At 46.1% G+C, this 18,185-nt stretch overlaps 1 protein-coding gene across 1 annotated transcript in view; it reads right to left on the bottom strand.

The window, feature by feature from the left end:
* LOC144164827 (carbonic anhydrase 12-like) overlaps positions 1–18,185 on the bottom strand; it is a 52,621-nt gene that overhangs the window by 29,145 nt on the left and 5,291 nt on the right. Inside the window, exons 2-3 of the mRNA XM_077695089.1 lie at positions 10,103–10,261; positions 31–182 (exon numbers count right to left, since the gene is read on the bottom strand). Of these exons, the coding sequence (XP_077551215.1) occupies positions 31–182; positions 10,103–10,193 (243 nt within the window). The 5' untranslated portion in view covers positions 10,194–10,261. The remainder of the gene's footprint in view (positions 1–30; positions 183–10,102; positions 10,262–18,185) is intronic.

Here is an 18,185-nt window from a genome sequence, read left to right on the forward strand (position 1 = left end):
TCCATCAAGGTGGTCGACACGCGGCCGTACCTCAGCGGCGAAGTTACGGCCGTCGATGGTGTGCTCCGAGCCGCGCTCGCTCGTCTCGTTGCCGAAGCGGAAGATGGCCTTGGACAGATTGTAGCGCGCAGGCAGCGGGCCGCCGTACGTCTCCAGGCTCGCCTTCTGGGGCGTGATGTACACTGCGGCGGCACACACGCAACAACCACCGAATAACTGAGGGGCAGCGACAGTCGCTCTTGAAAAGCTCATAACTGCGACATTTCTCAATTCCTGAAAATGCCGACGTTGTTCACAATAATAAATAAGAATTCCAACCTAATTGTTATGAAAATGATCTTATTTGCAAAATATGCTAATAAATTTGAACTATTCCATTTACTCAACACCGGAGGGGCTGCCTACTTGTCATGGCGTACAGTTATGTATGTAAGTATATTTCCTGGAGACAAAAACAATTGTATGGTGGTACGTAGCACAAGATGGCTCGACCACAGCCGACGACAAAACAGTTAATGCTACGTGAATCTAGCTATAATGTGCGCATCATTAATATCTTGCACGGTGCGCGCCTTGTGTCCTGCGACCGCGTGATGTCGCGTGGCGGCAGACGCACGGAAAACACGAGGCTGCATCCCTGGCAAACAACATCACGGAAGTTGCGAGCGTGGCTCCACGTCTTCTTCCTTTACCGCGACGCCTACATCACCCACCCCTTCCAGGATTTCAGCACCTGCTGACAAAATACGTCTGCGCCGCCGGGCAATGGCGATCACCTACCTGTGCGACAGATTGGAATGACTCATCGTCGCGGCCACTATGCTAGACAACCCACCACATCATTCACACTTGTGACGCGACGACCCTCGTGGGTCTTCAATTCACCATCTCACCGGTACCAAAGCTCTAACATACGCTAAACGGACTGAGAAACGTTCCACGTCAGCAGAAACCAGCATCCCGCTTGCACGTCAGAATTCATCAATGCCATCGCGCACCTCTGTGGCATTGCCCACAAGCCAGTGGGCGTGTGGGTGCCATGGAGCCTTCTTTATCGCCTTCAATCTCATATTACATCTGCCGACCAGCTGCCGCGCGAACACACGGCACTGAGCTCCGGAGCCTTCAGGCAAAGCCCACTGGTCTCAACGTCGGATACGTTAGACTCGACGGATGGCAGATCGGTCGCTACTTAATGACTGGGGCATCCCAACTATTGCTGCCCAAAGTGTGCCGCCGCGAGCTTTTCTACGCCCTGGACAACATGGCCGTTCTCAAATTCTTCTCACGCACGACCACATAGTGACTGGTTTTTGTGTGCCCTGGAATGAACATCGACGCTTGCGGCTGCGTCCACACCGGCACACTATGTCAGCGAGCAAGAATTCACTGTTACCCCCTTCCCCCGACAAAGATATCTTTACAGCCAGATGAGCGATTCGCCCTCGTGCACATCGGCATTGTCATTGTCAGTGTTCTGCTAACAGCATGATTCAATATGATGTAAAGGGGAGGAAAAATACGGGGAAGGGGGGTCGGGGCAAGTAATCAGTTTCTCAGTTTTACAGAAGGGCTACCAGGACACAAGGGACAGCAGGACAGGGGAAGATGAAGATCGGATCACGGCAGAGAACGAAGACGGCAGATCAAGACAGAAGATGAAGAAGAGTCAACGTTGAGCATGAAATTTCACCATCGAGGAAGCACTTAAACTGCATTTGTGTTTGCATATCAAGATCACATGTATGAAGACCGACATGTTGACTCATAACCGAGCTTCCACATAATAGTTTAAAAAATACCACTGATTGCCTCCCGTCCCCTCGCTTGACTTGGTTTCGCGTGATAGATCTCTCTTCTTTCTTCTTTCTTTCTTCTTTTCCTCTCGTAAAAACACTCTTTGACTTCGGTCCAGTTTGTTTATTTTTAATTGGCGTCACCCGTGATACGTATGTGGTACGGGTTGGGCTTTTATTTTATTTTATAGCCCTTTATTTTGTTTGTCTGTCTGTCAGTGTTCTGCCTCCCGAGCAAGACCATCAGTATCTACTCACGGCTGTGGGCTGTAGAGATGTTGAAGCGTGTTTCGGATGTCCATTGATAGTCGCCTCTATTTGACTACCGACGGCAGTTCTGACCGATCTTTTTCAGCGACGTTCTTCAATTTGTCCGAATTACTCCTTTCGCGTGCAATAGGGAACTGGTTCTACGTTAATCGATCTTTGAACACTTGCACAAGCAACTCAAGACAGCGCTCGCAGCTTACGATTTCCCAGCACAGTGTGTCTAGCGTTTTCCTCTCGCTATTTATGACACACGCTCCGAATTCAAGAGTGACCTCAACTGTCTGGCAGTTGAACTTGATTACAACAGCCGGCTTCCCATGAAAGCCTGCGGCTTCGACGTGCCAGTCCAGAAAACTTGCGCCGCGTAATACGTGAAGTCACAATGCTTTACCCTCTGCTATCATTGGTGCCGCCTGGACACTGACAAAAACAAAACAACCTCCTGGTAATCTTCAGGACGTCACCTAAAATCTGCGTGTCTGTGCGGTACAAACCCGTTCGCCACCCACGGTAGCCGCTGTAAAATGGCTCATTTCACTCCGAGACGCACCCCCGTAGTACAGATCAAAACTTTAAACAAAATTGCCCGAATGCGTGGCTTTGGGTATTTCCACCAGAGCGTGCTGATGACCTTGGAACGCGAAGCTCCTGTGTTGTTCGTGGTTCTGTATGTAAGAATAAAAAAGCTCACGCTGAAGTAACAGCTGCTGGAGATTACCCTCCTAAAAGTGGCGCACAAAGCGTCGGGACACAAGCGCGTTCCCGGTAGTTCGCATGCTTGCGCATGTGTTTTAAACCTTCACTGCAGTGATAGTGCGCCTCTTGGCGAAAGAACCGTGTCAAAGGTGAAATCAAAACATCACGCTATCAGCAGACGGCGATTTAAAAAAATGAACGGCATTGGCCGCCTTAATATACGGGGGCATTCGCACTACACCTGACAGGCCTAGATGCCGCAGCGGTATCACTAATCTCGCTGCTCACGGTGGTGGCAGTCAGAACGCTGCGTTGAATGTACCGAGGGCCACGCGGTCATGCGTTATTGCTAAGTTTTCCACTTTGTACGTCGTCGACATACATAACTCCCAACGCCCTAGCCATAAAGGACCCCACGCGTGCTTACGCTATACACCTCGCCGATTGCCACATGACGATTCGTTCCACCTTCGTCGCAACAGCAGCGCAATCTTTACGCTGGTAGGGCAGCTGATCATGAAAGCGTGGAAGCGGCTCCTTTCTTTCATGGAGTCATGCAGCGGCAACCTACACTGACAGCAGCAGCAGCAGCGGCGGCGTGTGACAGAGTAACGAGCGTTCTTAAGGAGGCTCGTGGGACACTGGAACAAAACAAGTAGGACCCCAGTGCGCGGGGGATAACTCCTCATTGGTCACCACGGTTTGGTCCTTCTTTTCGACGTCATCGTGGCACGCGCCTTACAATGCCGGGCATATGCACAATACATACGTCCCGGCCCCGTGGTAGTTAACTGCACCATTCTTACCTCTCTTCAGCTTGTCGAGAGTACTATGCCTATCATCTTAGAAGGCGTCTCAGTGGTACAAAGCTTCATAAAAACATCCATTGATAGTAGGGTTTAACTCGCCGACGCAACGCAGGCGATGAGGCGTGCCGTCGTGTAGGGCTCCGCATTTATTTTGACCACCTGTGGATCTTTAATGGGCGTCGAAATCACGTACATACGGGCGTTTTTGCTTTTCGCCTCCATCAGAAAAGACTGATAAAAACACCTGCGATGGTCTGTGCCAACTAGCGTGCCGGACATGCACACCCTATTGCGTATATATAGTTTCGCTGCAGCGTCACGCGAAAGTGAAACAAGTTTGTGCAGCTACGGTGCTCGTTTCAGCTGCACAGGTACAGTTTGCCGACTCATGGCGAGTAGTGCGGCCTGTGAGCAGCGCGTGCCGATGACTACTAGACTTTGGAAGTTCCGGATTCAATTTCGGCGACTTTTATTAAGCATGAACGCAAAAAGGAAGGAAGCGGACCTCGCCGGGGCCTCAATGACCGTCGAGCCTTCGTCCCCCACCTGCGAATGATGACAAGGTAGTTCAAGCACACAACTGGCACACAATCGCTGCTACAATCGCTGGGTAGAGAATAATCTCTGGGTAGAGATAAATGAACATCTTCTGTTTGCTTGGTCATCGCGAAAACCTATAACGGGACAACCAGGCCTCTTTATGGCAATATTCTACGTGTTGCCCGTGTCTACCCCGAGTGTGTCCATGTGTGGCAGTTCCACAAGGCAGTTCCGCTCCAAATTAGAGATGCAGTCACCATCATCCTGAGTTTTGATCCAAAGCACAGATTGTATCGGCTACGACCAGTTCCACAACGCTTTGGTGGTTGGTCGCGTCTTTTGCCCTGTTTTACAGCAAAGCTCTTAGACTCACGTTGCTCGCACAAGACGCCGAGCGCGTGCGTCTGGCTGATCAGGTGTACAGCATACAGCTCTCTGTTCGTGTAAAGAAAACCGCAAAACAGCCATTGAAACGGCATGATGGATGATAAGGCGTCGGTGAACAATGTTCCAGAACATGTGTTCTGGCAAAGATTAGGTTTGCAGCTGCTGTCGAAAGGGAAGGTTGACGTCATTCGAGGGCTCGCGCATGCGTCATGGTAGGCACGACCCAGCATTTTTCGTACTTCTAGCAGGACCCAGCAGCTCTCGCCCAAGACGACGAGCGCATGTGTTAGGACCCAGCATTTGCCGCCAGAGATGCCGAGTGCAAGCGACAGGCCCGCCGAGACTACGAGGAAAATTCTATACCCTACCCCATCAGCGTGTGTTATGGTTTACAATAGCTGAGCTGGACACCCATTTTCTCAGGGCGGGAGTGCGTCCACTTCTTTTAAAGACAAGGGTCTTTCATTGGCTACTTAAGCTCGGAAATTGTGTTCAGTCTGTATGTCTGTCGCTATGTCTGTCTGTCTGTTCCTCGATTCAGCCATCTGAACGAAAGTTACAAGAATTCTTAAGGGAAAATTTTATATAGGCAAACACTTTCCGAACTACTAAATCCGGTGGTAACCTCTACTTAAGATAAAATAAATATGCTCGCGCACAACCACATACCAAACTCTTTTTTCCCCGTACAATACGCGAATGGAACCTGCTGCCTCCTGAACTAATTAAAGTTGCTTTTGTTGTAAGGTTCCCCGCTGCTCTGCAAGAATATGTTTGTAGATAAAAATGAACTCGCCATTTGAAACTTTCTTTGATGTTTATGCTTTGCAAGGTTAGCCAGCGTGCTGTGTTAATGAATGTATTGTGTTACCTGGGCGAAACTTGTTCTTTAGTGCTGTCTCATGCACTCCCTCAGAAAGTACCACATGTATGATTAGTATTGTACTCACGGTCTGAAGTGTGTGGCTTAGTAATTCAAACCTTGTATGTTTTCTTACAATTTGATTTTTTTCCCTTCAACCCTTTAAAGAGTGTGCAATCTTGTATTTTATATCGATTATTCGTCCTCCCTACTGTAATGCCCAACGGGCGAAGTAGATATGTAAATAAATAAAAAATAAGTTGTCGATTAAAAAAGACACCAGGCAAATTTCAGGCAAAGAAGCAATTGATTAGTGAAATTTGCAATATTATTTTAACTAAGTTTACATGGCTGCTTGATTTTGCGATATAAAAGTCGAGCCACGGGAAGCATTTTTTTCTTTCACTTTACCAACTATCACTCCTCATCATCCTCAGGGAAAGTTGGCTGCCCTGCATGGCGTATTAGCGTACGACGGCATCAGTGAGGACGCAAAACCTTCGCTTTAAAAAGAGCGCCTTGGGGCCTTATTCTGGACTGCATAAAGTCACAGTGAACTCGCCATGTTCTTGCGTAAGCAAAACGGAAGCAATCTGTGACGTGATGCACGTTGTTGTGACTGGCCATCCGAGCGCAGTCACCGGTGTAGCAACGTTGCCTTGCTCCATCCGGTATCGACGCGGCGCAGAGCGGAGCGATGAAGTTCCCGCGCCGACGAAAAGTTGAAGCAACATTTATATACAGTATGTGCAAGGGTAAGCAAACGTTACATGGCTCACACAAAGGCGACAGCACCCCTCCACTCGGTGCCTCCGAAGAGTGGTGCCGAAGAATGCCGCCCGAGAATGCTGACGATACTCGATCCGGGCGAGTTTTTATACTCCCGGTAGGTCGTTGGAGCCTCGAGAAGTTTGAATCGCTCCAATCAGGGCTCACGCTGGCTGAAGTTTGAAATCCGACCAATGGTAGCGAAGCGGTGAGTCAGCCGCACTGCCTCGATGGGGAAGGGAGTGCGACGCCAGCACCGTCTCCGTGACCTCGCCTCCAGGCGAGTAGCGACAATCCCGTTACGGGTCATTCACCAGATGCAGGATCTGGCCAAGCCGCCGCGACGCAAAAGAAAAGGCGCCTCTGCGGCGGTGCGTGTTTCACCTTGTCCACCGCGGGCGGTTTATTCTGGATTGGACGAGGCGTGAATCAGCCCCGCTGTCGGTGCGTCGCCCCGTGCAACGCATTTGGGCTGGCCGCTCTGGCACAACAACGTATAGCTATGACGACATGCAGTGTAATTTGACGCTTAGCTTATAAAAATCATAACCATGCTATCAAATATTCCTCATAAGAGATATGAAAAAACTTGGCCTGTATTGTAAACATTAAAACGGCAGGTTAGATTGGCAAGAGAAACAGATTTCCTCAGGTTAAAATTGGCATCAACAGCATAAGGCGATTAAGTGACATTGATCCAAAAGCGAGCGAAACGCGAGTGCTGAGCTAAATGAGATCACACGATCTTTTTTTACCGTATCTATTTGCTTCTTTCAATCGCTTTTAGTAACATAGTTGAGCTCTCTGCTTCAATTGGTTGCGTTATCAACTGCCCGGTCTTAAATAATTTCTTGGTTGCGTTATCACCTGCTTGGCCGATACCGCCTCCACGCTATCGTCGGCTGCTAGTTACACGTTTGTGGCGTGATCACAGAAAAAGACGGCGCTAACCGTCGGTTGTACGACGCGGTAAGGACATCAAAACGCTACGTTTGATAACGACAGAGAGTACCGATTCACTCATTCGTCACTCTCGAACTCGATCAGCGAAGTAATGAATAAAACTGTCTTCTTTGTATTTTTCTCTTCAGTTTAATCCATGGACCGTAAGATTACTAGGAGTGTGGACAAAGGCAATGCGTTGGGTTCTCTTTCTCATGGAGAGGCTTGCACTGTCCTCTTACGTTGCTGTTACGCCGAACAAATAAGTTTTTGTTTACTGCCAAACATAAAAACAAAATACGGCACCTATTGCTCTCTCGGAAACAGTAAAAAATATTACCTCTTTCGGTAGAGAACAGCTTTAAACTGCGCATTATGCAAAATGGCGCCTGCTGCAATTTTACGGGGATTTAGCGGCGCCGTAAGGTCGGTGAAATTTCTTGCCCTATTTCACGGCGACAGGAGCTCCCATTTGCAAGCTGTTACGTAACATTACGTCACTTTAACGCCGGCTGAAGTTGCCAATGTGTGAGAGTAAGCGGTCAAGCCAACCATTTAAATAATGTAACGTCTTCACAGAGAGGGCTTGCCATACAAGCCGTATTATTGTTAAATAGGAAATTCAGGTCGTCGTTCTCATGTCCGCCCATTTCGTCTAGTTTTTCATTTCACACCAACAATTATGCGCTTTCAGTAGAGAGAAATAAGGTAAATTTTAAAAGTGGGGTTAGCGAACCTCGTGAAACGTCAAAATAACGAAAGCGCACGCACAGCCCCTCGATGAAGTGCACGCAAGGTACGTGCGCTTCATCGAGAAGCCGTGGCACGCACAATCCGTTCTTCAACCATCCCCCTCTCTCCCATCATCATCCTGTCTCGCTCCCCCAATTGGACGTTTACTGAGTCCAATTTGCCGCGTTCGCAATGACGCGATGTCTGTTGGAACTCCTTGTACTTCGCGCTCGAGCCAGTACTGCGAGGTCCGGGCGGCAGCTTTGTTTGTATATCGTGGTTAAAACTCCCTTTTTCAATGCGTTTTTCTTTGCATTCGCCCTCGCAAAATCAAGAGAACATGTAGCTTTAATGAAATGAACACTACGAACACCATTTATTTAATGATCTTTCTGAAATGAGCCTTATATTGTCTTTTTGTTGAACAGTCCCAACAAATATGGAACTTCTTTTCTAGATTTATCAGATTGAACATGTTTTCGCTATACAATCGTCTCGTTCAAGAATATACTTTTATTTTGGCCGGGCTTCCGAATCGAGGGACAGTAAGACATACAGACAATTTTCACATTTGAGCAGCCCAAGAAAGACGATCGTTTTTAAAAAATGCGTCTCATTTGAAACCCGAGCTGATTCAATGACGAGGCAATGGTCTCCCCCATTAAGCAACATGTAGCCTGTTCTCGGGCCGACAGGAGCTTTTCCGACGCGGGTTCGATTGCCGGCCCTGCGACTGCCGCTTTTGTCATGGAGGCGAAAAGCGAGGACGCCCGCCCGTTCGAGATTTCGGCGCACATTAAAAATCCCCAGGTGGTCAAAATTAATCTGGCGCCCTCCACAACGGCCCACCTCATCGCCTGTGTAGCGTCGCCGCGTTAAACAGCCACAATCAATCAATCAATCAATCAATCAATCAATCAATCAATCAATCAATCAATCAATCAATCAATCAATCAATCAATCAATCAATCAATCAATCAATCAATCAATCAATCAATCAATCAATCAATCAATCAATCAATCAATCAATCAATCTGTCACGCAAGCAATCAATTGATCCATATATCAAAGGAGCTTTCCTGCAACGTTTGAAACTTCCACGCCATGCTCACGCTTCAAACATTTCCGGAACATAGTGAACCCACAGTATTCAAGACATATTTTACACGGGTAGTACTTAATCCCAATATAGGGTTATAAGAAATGCATTGCAGAACATTTCGGAATTTTTCTGCAATCATCGTGGAAAGAGCGCTGCCTTCGGCGTTACGCTCGCTCCTGAGCCCCTTGCGGCTGATGGGGATTTATAATTTATGCCCTTGTCTGTTCGTAAAACTGTAGTACATGCTTTGGTCTACGGCTTACTTCGATGTGGGATCACATGTATGGATTTTGTGCCGTGCGCTGAGGAAATAGAGTCGATTCAATTCTCGGTTCTCTGTTAACGAACATAAGTTACGAAGCGAATATTGAATGTAAAATTGATGTGTTCAAAACATTACGTTTACCGAACACGGATGTCTTGTTGATCGCCGCAAATATTCAAACATTTCTGGTCAAATAATTCTAAACCGTTCTAAATCCCTACGCGTAATCTCCGACCTGTTGCAATACAGCGTATGGACGTAGGACAAGACTGTACGATGTTCCGACTGCAGCCAACCAACCCTGGTATTTCTAGCACAAATTCAAGATATTAACGAGAGAAGGATTTCAGAAATACATATTAAATGCGCGGCCAGCTTCCTCTAGAGCGTGTATCGGGTGCATTAAGCGTAAAAATACATACTAAAAGAACACACAGGGATACTCGTATTCCAACGCTTCGCGCTAGAACGGTTCGTGCTTCACAGGCACGAGACTTTTACAGCAAAGCTGTATATCTCGACCCCCAAATGGTTTCATCTCAGTGGGCGAAAACGCGAAGGCGCCAAGACATTGCACGCGTCGCCCCTCCCCAGGTTTCACGTTTGTGTAGATGGCCCGGGTTTTTTTGTTTTGTTTTGTTTTTATTTTGCCTTCTATCATCATTTACACTTCGCATGCCTAAATTTGGTCTATTATGTGTCTTTGTTTTGTATGTTCTTTCCTAGTGTCCCTGGTTTTTATGATTGCCAGGCCCTGCCACTCAAGCCCTACGTGGTTTTGGCAGGGCGGACTTATTGTATCTTTCAATTATGAAATAAATGATCTCATCCCGTCTTCTCATCTCAAGCCGGGGTTGATTTATGGCGTGCGGGAGATTATTCCGTAACGAGCGAGCCGGCAGCCCGCAAAGACGAGCAGCAGGAATCACTCACAGAAGTGTCCTCCGTTCTCGATTTCGAAGCGGGAGCGTGCGTTGTAGCCGAGGAAGTAGATGGGGCGGAAGCTCCTGAAGCTGGTGTGCATGAAGTTGATGTTGATTGGCGACTGGCCGCTCTTGCCGCACTTCTCTTTGTTAGTCCAGCTGTTCTGGTCTGCGGGAACGAAACATGCAGTCTCTAATTTTGTGTCTTGAGAGCACGCTCAAGATATTTACAAAAGTTTAGCGCACCAAAGGCTCTCCCTGGTTTTGGAAAAGAGGCGAGTAGCGAAAGTGGCTCCATGGGCAACGAAATCTACGATGTTCGGAGGTTACTCTCGCTATTGAGATCCTTACACATGTGGCAAGGTTGTCCTGCGGCATAGGACTACTACAATGCGGCCTTCCTCGGGCTCATGGCAAACAATCCAGCCTAAACTTGGCAGCCATCTAGAACGACAACAACACCGCTATAAACGCATGTGACCTCCAAGCAGTCATGGAGACATAACACAACATTGGCTAGTTAAAACGATTGATTTGTCGTGATAACAATCATGCCCATCTGATAGCAAACTAAAAACGAAAAGTGGAGATAATAAAGAAAACCATTAAAACAGTGCCGTACGCCAACACAGTTTCTGAGGACGGCACTACGAGGTTGCAGAATCTTGCTTGTGAGGTGTGCGGCTGTAGACCAGAGCCAGCGGAACTAAAGACAACTTACAAAATGTCGTGGGGCCTAGTTTAGTTTGATCGTGTCACTTCAAAGCTAACTTGCAGTACACACCCTGATAACTATGTTTCAGTGCTGGCCATCATTGCGTTGCTCCTCCTTGTTGCGTCCCTGTACCGAAAATTACATTTTTTTTTCAATATTCCTCGGTAATTTGCGGTTAAAAAACGACTTTGGAAGCAGAAACGGAGCAGAGCGAGTTACGAGAAAAAAGTTGAGTTTGTGCTAATGGAAGACGCGCCACAAGCATCACGGTTTACTTGAAACAAAAATTGAGGATATCAAACATGCTCTTTAAAATATCTATTCCCGGAAATAAATTACGCACTGCATCCTTACCGGCAATTTTTTCTCCTTTTTGCCAAAAAAGACGGGCGCCTTTCTATCCAATGCGACTCGCTGGGCCTACAGTCGAAAGCACGGCTACTGGCCGCCCTGTGTATGACGCTACCTTACAGGCTCGCGTTAGTTTCTACGGGCTGCTCGATCTGTTGCGCGCTGTATATGTATGATTGTTATTGAGTAGTGTTTGTCATTAGCAGCTGGCGCGATATTTGGCGAGTTTCCTCTGATATAATCCTGCACTGCACGGTACTGGCCCTCGAGTGGGGCTACTCGATTGGTTGCATTGCCATTCATGGTCGTAGCAGACCAGCGTTGCCTGCGTCCCAAGGTCCATCGCAAAAGCTCCGTAAAGGAGTTCAGCTGAATTCGTTCTGCATTTTTCCCCCCCGGCCTCGCAAGCTTTCGAAAAAAGTTGAGAAGCCTCCTCTAAACCCCACGCCACTGAGAACAGCCAACAACAGGCAACGAAAGGAAACAGAATTGCGTAGCGGGTCCGCGGCTTTGTAACGAGGCACTCCAGTTTTCCGCCTCGATGATAGTGATCTTCCATGCGGGGAATTTTTTACTTTGCGGAGGAATTGGCGGCTGTAATTTTGTTCATAAGGGAAAAAGGGAACCTTTAGTAGATGCAGGAAATTTGCTTGTCGTGGAGTAAAAAGGAAAATTATTCCAGTAAAGCGTACCTCGTCTCATTTATTACTTTGCATTTAATTTAAAAAGTACTCTTAACACTTCGCCAGATACAGGATCAACTATCCGCAGTCGTATTAGCGCCAGCCAAAACATCGTATACAGCTTCTAATGCGGTTTATAAAAAAAGAGAGAGCGTAGAGAAAAGAATACTTATGCGAAAAAGCTACTAAAGAGTGAAGTGACGGCGGCTGAAGGCCTGTTCGCATGTATTTTTCTCCAATACAGTTAAACCTGGATGTAACGAACCTCTAAGTAAGAAATTCCTGGATTTAACGAAGTTTTTAAATTCCCCATTACCACCCCCATTGAAGCCCGTGTGTTTGCGACCTCTATTTAACGAAATGTCGCGGCGTTTAACCTTGATGTAACAAAGTCGGCGAGCTGATCAGTTATTTTTTAAAGTTTTCTCAAAATCGACCCGAGGAATAAACCAATTTAGCGAATACTAGAACCACCGCAAGAAGCCCGCATTAATCAAAACGTGTGGAATCGCCTAAGAACAAAATTCGTCATGTCGATGATGGTGATCGATGGAGGGGCCAGCGCTATCCCATGGCTAACGTGGCAGTCAGTTCTGGTTTTGCCTCTGTAGCGTGACGCCACACCAGCTATAGCAAGAAAACCTACCCATCACGTTTTTTTTTTCGCCCGCACCACAATCTACCAAGCGTTTCCACGTGTGAGTGCGGCATCGGTTGGAGAGTGAGGTTTTGAGCTGAGGCCGTCCTGTCGGCGTGTAGTCGCGCGTCTCCACTTCTATCTGTGATATCGGTTCGTCCGTGATGAGTGCTGCTGCTGGAAAACGAAAAGTTGTGCCTTTTGAAGAGAAGCGCACGATTTTAAATGCATTCTCCACCCACCGGCCAGAAAAAAGAATGTTGCCGCGCGATATAGCACCCCAGCTGGCCCCCGTGTCAACGATCTTGAGTGCGGTAAAGAGCAGTTCGCAAAAAGGCGCCCTTTAAGTATAAGTGTGCTTCTGGTAACTCGTTGAGGCGCCGGAAAGCGTCAAAAGGCAAAGAGACACTTTATTAACGTTTGTTAATACGGGGGTAAGTGACCTAGCTTCTGTGCAGCGCCGTGTAGTGCCTCAGCTCGTGCGAAAGCAGGACGCGCAACTCACGCAGTTTTTCGCTGTGAATTCTATGAGCGGTGAGTTCACCTTCACCCATTTCTAGCATTTTGGCTTCGCCTCTGCTTCATTTTCGCGAGTCATAACTTGAAACTTGCATGTAACAAAAACCTGGATTTAACGAAAAATTGCAAGCTTTTGTCAATTATATACATCCATGTTGAACTGTATACAAAAATATTGTTTCGAATGCACTTAAGTCCACGTGCTGTCAAGGAGAGGCGGCACCAGCATTCCCGGCACTCAGCTGAAATTACCTCAATTACCCAGCAACGCCATGTTTATTTTTCTTCATATGAAGAGTTTTAACTTAGAGCATGCAAAGGAAGTTTCAAAACGTGGAATGCATAGGTACAAAACCTACAATGCATAGTCAAACACTGCTCAGTGGCCTATGTTGTGGAATTTAACTCATTGATGGAGGCGAAAAAAAAAGCTTGTGTGTACGAGATTTTGGCGCACGTTAAAGATTCCCAGGTGGTCAAACTTTATCCAGAGCCCACCACTATGGCGCGCCTCATCGCCTGCGTTGCATCGGCGCTTTAAAATAAATCAATCGAATTAGGTTCACACTGAAACTCTGATTCTCCGAACGGCGTCTGCGTCTCCAAGGCTTCGTAAAGTCGACCGAAGTGGCGCTGGCTAACGCCTAAAACAGAACAGAAATCACGTAAAGATCAGCTAGAAAAAGAGAATGCAATGAAATTTGCAGGGTATTTAAAGAAACATGTGGGGAAAAGTGCTGTAAAATAGGGACTTTTCGAACCTAGAAATGGTATTTTTTTTCTTCTGAGTACGAAATATCACTGCTCGGGGACCACGCAAAGTGTACTCTGCATATCTGCAGTGTTGCTTCATGCTTGAAAATACCGTACTGCCACTGTTTTGGTAATACAGCATGCCCATTGCTGAAAGGGGCTTTAAACATGTTTCCAAAGCTTCCGATTTTATTTATTTGTTTATATTCAATAGTGCCAGTCTTTTCCCGAGACCATAGCAGGTGGGCTTGCAGATTTTACATACACGTAGTCTACACAAACAGCAGAAACATGCGGTAAGAAAAAGAAAGAACTGCAATCTTAACGCCGATGGTCCTCAAAGTATACAAAGCAGAGTACGAAAGATGTTCCAGTATAGTTATACATAAATATATTTACAGAACAAACGATAAACACAAAAAGAACTAATAATTTCAAAACACATATATGTAGCCGGAAATACATAAAAATACATTTCAAACCTGAGTAACGCTACCAGATCAGGAGTGTTATATGAAAAGGCATAAAACACTACAAATAACAGCACACATGTATAGTCCTCGGCCGCCCAAGCGGTTCAACCGGAGGCTGTAATGCATCTACCCACGGAGGCACGGTGGGCTAACATGTTGCATTTTCTATTTTTGAGGCAAAGTCTTTTAGCGAATTTGTGTTAGTAACGGAGGGGTAACTATTCCATTTTCGTATAGCTAGGGGGAAAAGAATTCTTGAAGGTGTCGTTCTGGAAAGAATATTCTTTTAGAGTATGGGGGTGTGTAGCCGGGTTGTGCGGGATTTTGATAGGAGAATGTACCTGGATGTCTCGATTTTGTTATGTTTGTGAATTGCTGAAAAGGAAATTTGAGGCACGCCTGTTTCGCTCTAGCCGCGTGTGTTAGAAGGCCACAGGCCACAGCTTGAATAATATATTTGTCGGGAAAATAGTACGCCAATATCAATCGCAAATGAATCGCGCTGCCTTCCTTTGTACTTTTTCAAGTTTATTTACGCTAGTGACTGTTTGGGGAAACCGTATTGTACTGGCATATTCTAGTACCGGTCTCACGCTGGTAGTGTAGGCTAAAAGCTTGGTAGATTGTGGAGCCATTCGAAGACATCTGCGAAAATTAGGTAGCTTTCGCAGCCCAATTGAAATTATTTTGTCAATGTTTGCATCCCGTCTAAGTTGTGAAGTAATTGTTACACCTAAGTATTTTTGTTGATATACTCTTTCAAGTCTCACACCGTTAATACTGCAAACATAGTTAATAGGATTTTTCTTTCTTGTTAGACTCATGCACGCAGTTTTATTAAGGTTAATTGACATTTGCCAATCTGCGCACCACTGGGCAAGATGGTTTAATGAATCAGCAAGCTCTAGGTGATCCGAATGAGTGGTAATTTCTTTATAAACAATGCAGTCGTCGGCCGATAGCTTTATGTTACAGGAAACGTTCTTCGTGATATCATTTATGAAAATGAGAAATAACAGTGCTCCAAGAATGGAGCATTGTGGTGCCCAAGATGTAACAGGAACGGTTTCAGATTCCACTTGGTCGAACATGACAAAATGTGAACGGTCAGTAATGAATTCTCTTATTCATCGTGTTAGTGGTCCGTCCCCGATTGTGTGTCGGAGCTTCGCAATTATTTATTATGGCATAACCAATCAAACACCTTTTAAAAGTCTATTAATATTACATCAGTGGGGAAACAGTTGTTAATAGATAATGCTAGGTCATGAACAACTTCTGTTAGTTGCGTAATTCTTGATAATCTGCTGCGAAATCCATGTTGGCAAGGTGACAGGGTGCCTTTTGTTTCCAAGAAAACTGTAGAGTGTTTTAGGATAATATGCTCAACTAGTTTACACGGTGTGCTGGTTAACGAAATTGGTCTAAAGTTACAAGGGTCAACGCAATCTCCCGACTTCGGAATTGGCATAACTTTGGCCTTTTTCCAGTCGTGTGGAAGCTGTGACAGCGAAAAAGATTGGCGGAAGACCAAGCCAAGATATTTACTACAGAATCTGCATATCGCCAAAGAAATGCGTTTTGAATGTTATCGGGCACCGAAGCTTTTTTTAGGTCTAGCCCAAGCAAAAGGCTTCAGGTTCCTTCGTTAGTTATACTTATTGGGTTGATTGGATCATTCTCAGGCAATGAAAGCTGAGGCATTTGCCCGTTATCTTTTGTGAGTACTCAGTGGGAAAAGTTGTTGTAAGCATTAGATTTATCTATTTTCTGTCCTAATGATAGTGTGGGACGGCCTGCTCAGGAGTCGGACATTTCGGCTAGTTTCGGTATCGCGAAATAAAGTGCCGCCATGACGCTGGTAGGCAAGGGAAAATTCAGCAACTTTTGCATATCTGGCTTTATCTTTTCACCATACGCAGCAATAAAGGAAAGTTATTCTATTATGGGTAGAAATAAAATGTGTCCTTGGCTGTTTGCTTTCTTGCCACCCTATTTATTTATTTATTCGCTTGATTTGTTGCGCCGACGGGCGGCACTATCGCTCTTATCCCTTCTGGTGTAATCCTGTCCGTCTGCTCCTGCCACGTTTCACTGTATGCACGTGTAGAAGATTTGTAGTATGCCTTGAAGGTGAAAATTTTGGTGTCTTGGAGTGCGAACGGGCTCAAAATGTCAGAGAAACTGAGAAAAGGACATTACGCGTGCTTCGATGCTGTGCGGTGTGACAACTCGGGAAGGAATAGCACAGCAAAGTTTTTCCGCTTCCCAGCGGACGGCAGGTCAGCACAATTTTTATTCAGTCAAAGTTATGAAGACGCAAGCGGTATCCTTATCAAAAGGGCAGCAAGGCGAACCGAAAAATCGGCTGGTGTTGCTTTACAGTCAATTTCTTTTTTTTTTTTGGTACAACGCATTTGTCAGTATTGTTGTAAGCATGTGAAGATACTTGTCGACAGTATCTCATGAGCCGAGTGATGCCAGCGGACACACAGACGAAAATGTCGCTTCGGTATCGGTTTGGTAAGCGGCTGTTCTTCATTTTCTTTCTGCCATAGAAAAGGTTAGAATTTATGTTCGCCTAATGTGCTTCTTCTATGAACTGGTTTGGCTTTAGTGCGTTGATTGATTGATTGTGGGGTTTAACGCGCCGACGCAACGCAGGCGATGAGGCGCGCCGTAGTGGAGGGCTCCGGATTAATTTTGACCACCTGGGGATCTTTAACGTGCGCCGAAATCTCGTACACACGGGCGTTTTTGCTTTTCGCCTCCATCAGAAAAGCGGCCGCCGCGGCCGGGAATCGAACCCGCGACCTCGTGCTCAGCAGCGCAACGCCTTAGCCACTGAGCCACCGCGGCGGGTCTTTAGTGCGTTCCGACCATCACTTTCTAATCGCAACATTACCACCTTTCAATGCTTCTTAACACGAAAGAAGCCCCCAAAATTAGTTACGTGGTAGTTCACCGCTTGTATTCCGTGTTACGATAACATCGAGTTACCTGAGCGACGGCCGAGCTGCGCTTCGCTTAGGACACATTTTTTTTGTACCTTGTTCGCCCTCTCAAAATTTGTTTCGCTTTTACGTGTTGTTTATTGATATCCATTGTGGAATTTCTTTCGTTTACTAGGTGTGACGTATGGTGAAATTACGCAGAAAATTCACTAGCTATAAAAGGTTTTTTGGGCGAGCAAGTTTACGAAAATAAGAATATCCAGTGGTTGTAATGGTGGCGAAAAGTGCTGCTCATCTCACTTCATAATCATTTTATTCACAAACGCGGGTTTTTATGAAACATCTTTTCTGTAGAATTGTATTGTGTACAGCAAATGAACGTGGTGACGTCTGCAGCAATTTTCTGTGTACGATGAATTGTACGAAGATGTCTTTTATGTTTGTGTAACCGACACAGAATGCGGACATTTGTACTTACTATACGAGATACACAGCTATGTGCTATTGTGCCATGTATTGAACTTTGCTTGCGATACATTGCTAATAAAATCAGTGAATAAACCACATATCCGCCTACTACTATTTTTGCCCCAAACAAAATTGTGACGCTTCAAGGCGTGCTCGCTCGCACGTAATAAACTAAGCAAGATAACTGAACAAATGTTTTGTGCACGTGCTGAGAGTCCAAGCAAATTAGCAACTTCAAACTGTCGAAAGCAAGATTTGCAACAGCAACACAATCTGAAAAGAAGAATGCAAGCGGTGTTTGTGCACGCTTGCGGCACACAAAGACAGTCACGCTTGTTCAGACCATAGCAGACGATAAGTGGCACGGCGTTTTCTCCTCACGCATCAATGAAACCGTTGCCATAGCAGCATCAGTGATATTTTTGTTGTTTTTTTTTTCGACAGTTTGGCCTACCAAACACCAGGGACAAATTGGCGCTAGTGGCGCAATTATCGGTTACCCGGGGGTATACGAGCTGACCTAGCCATGGCCTACCTTCC

The sequence above is a fragment of the Haemaphysalis longicornis genome, unplaced genomic scaffold (assembly GCF_048455015.1).
Source record: "Haemaphysalis longicornis isolate Haplotype H1 unplaced genomic scaffold, Haemaphysalis longicornis Haplotype H1 scaffold_14, whole genome shotgun sequence".
NCBI classification, from domain to species: domain Eukaryota; kingdom Metazoa; phylum Arthropoda; class Arachnida; order Ixodida; family Ixodidae; genus Haemaphysalis; species Haemaphysalis longicornis.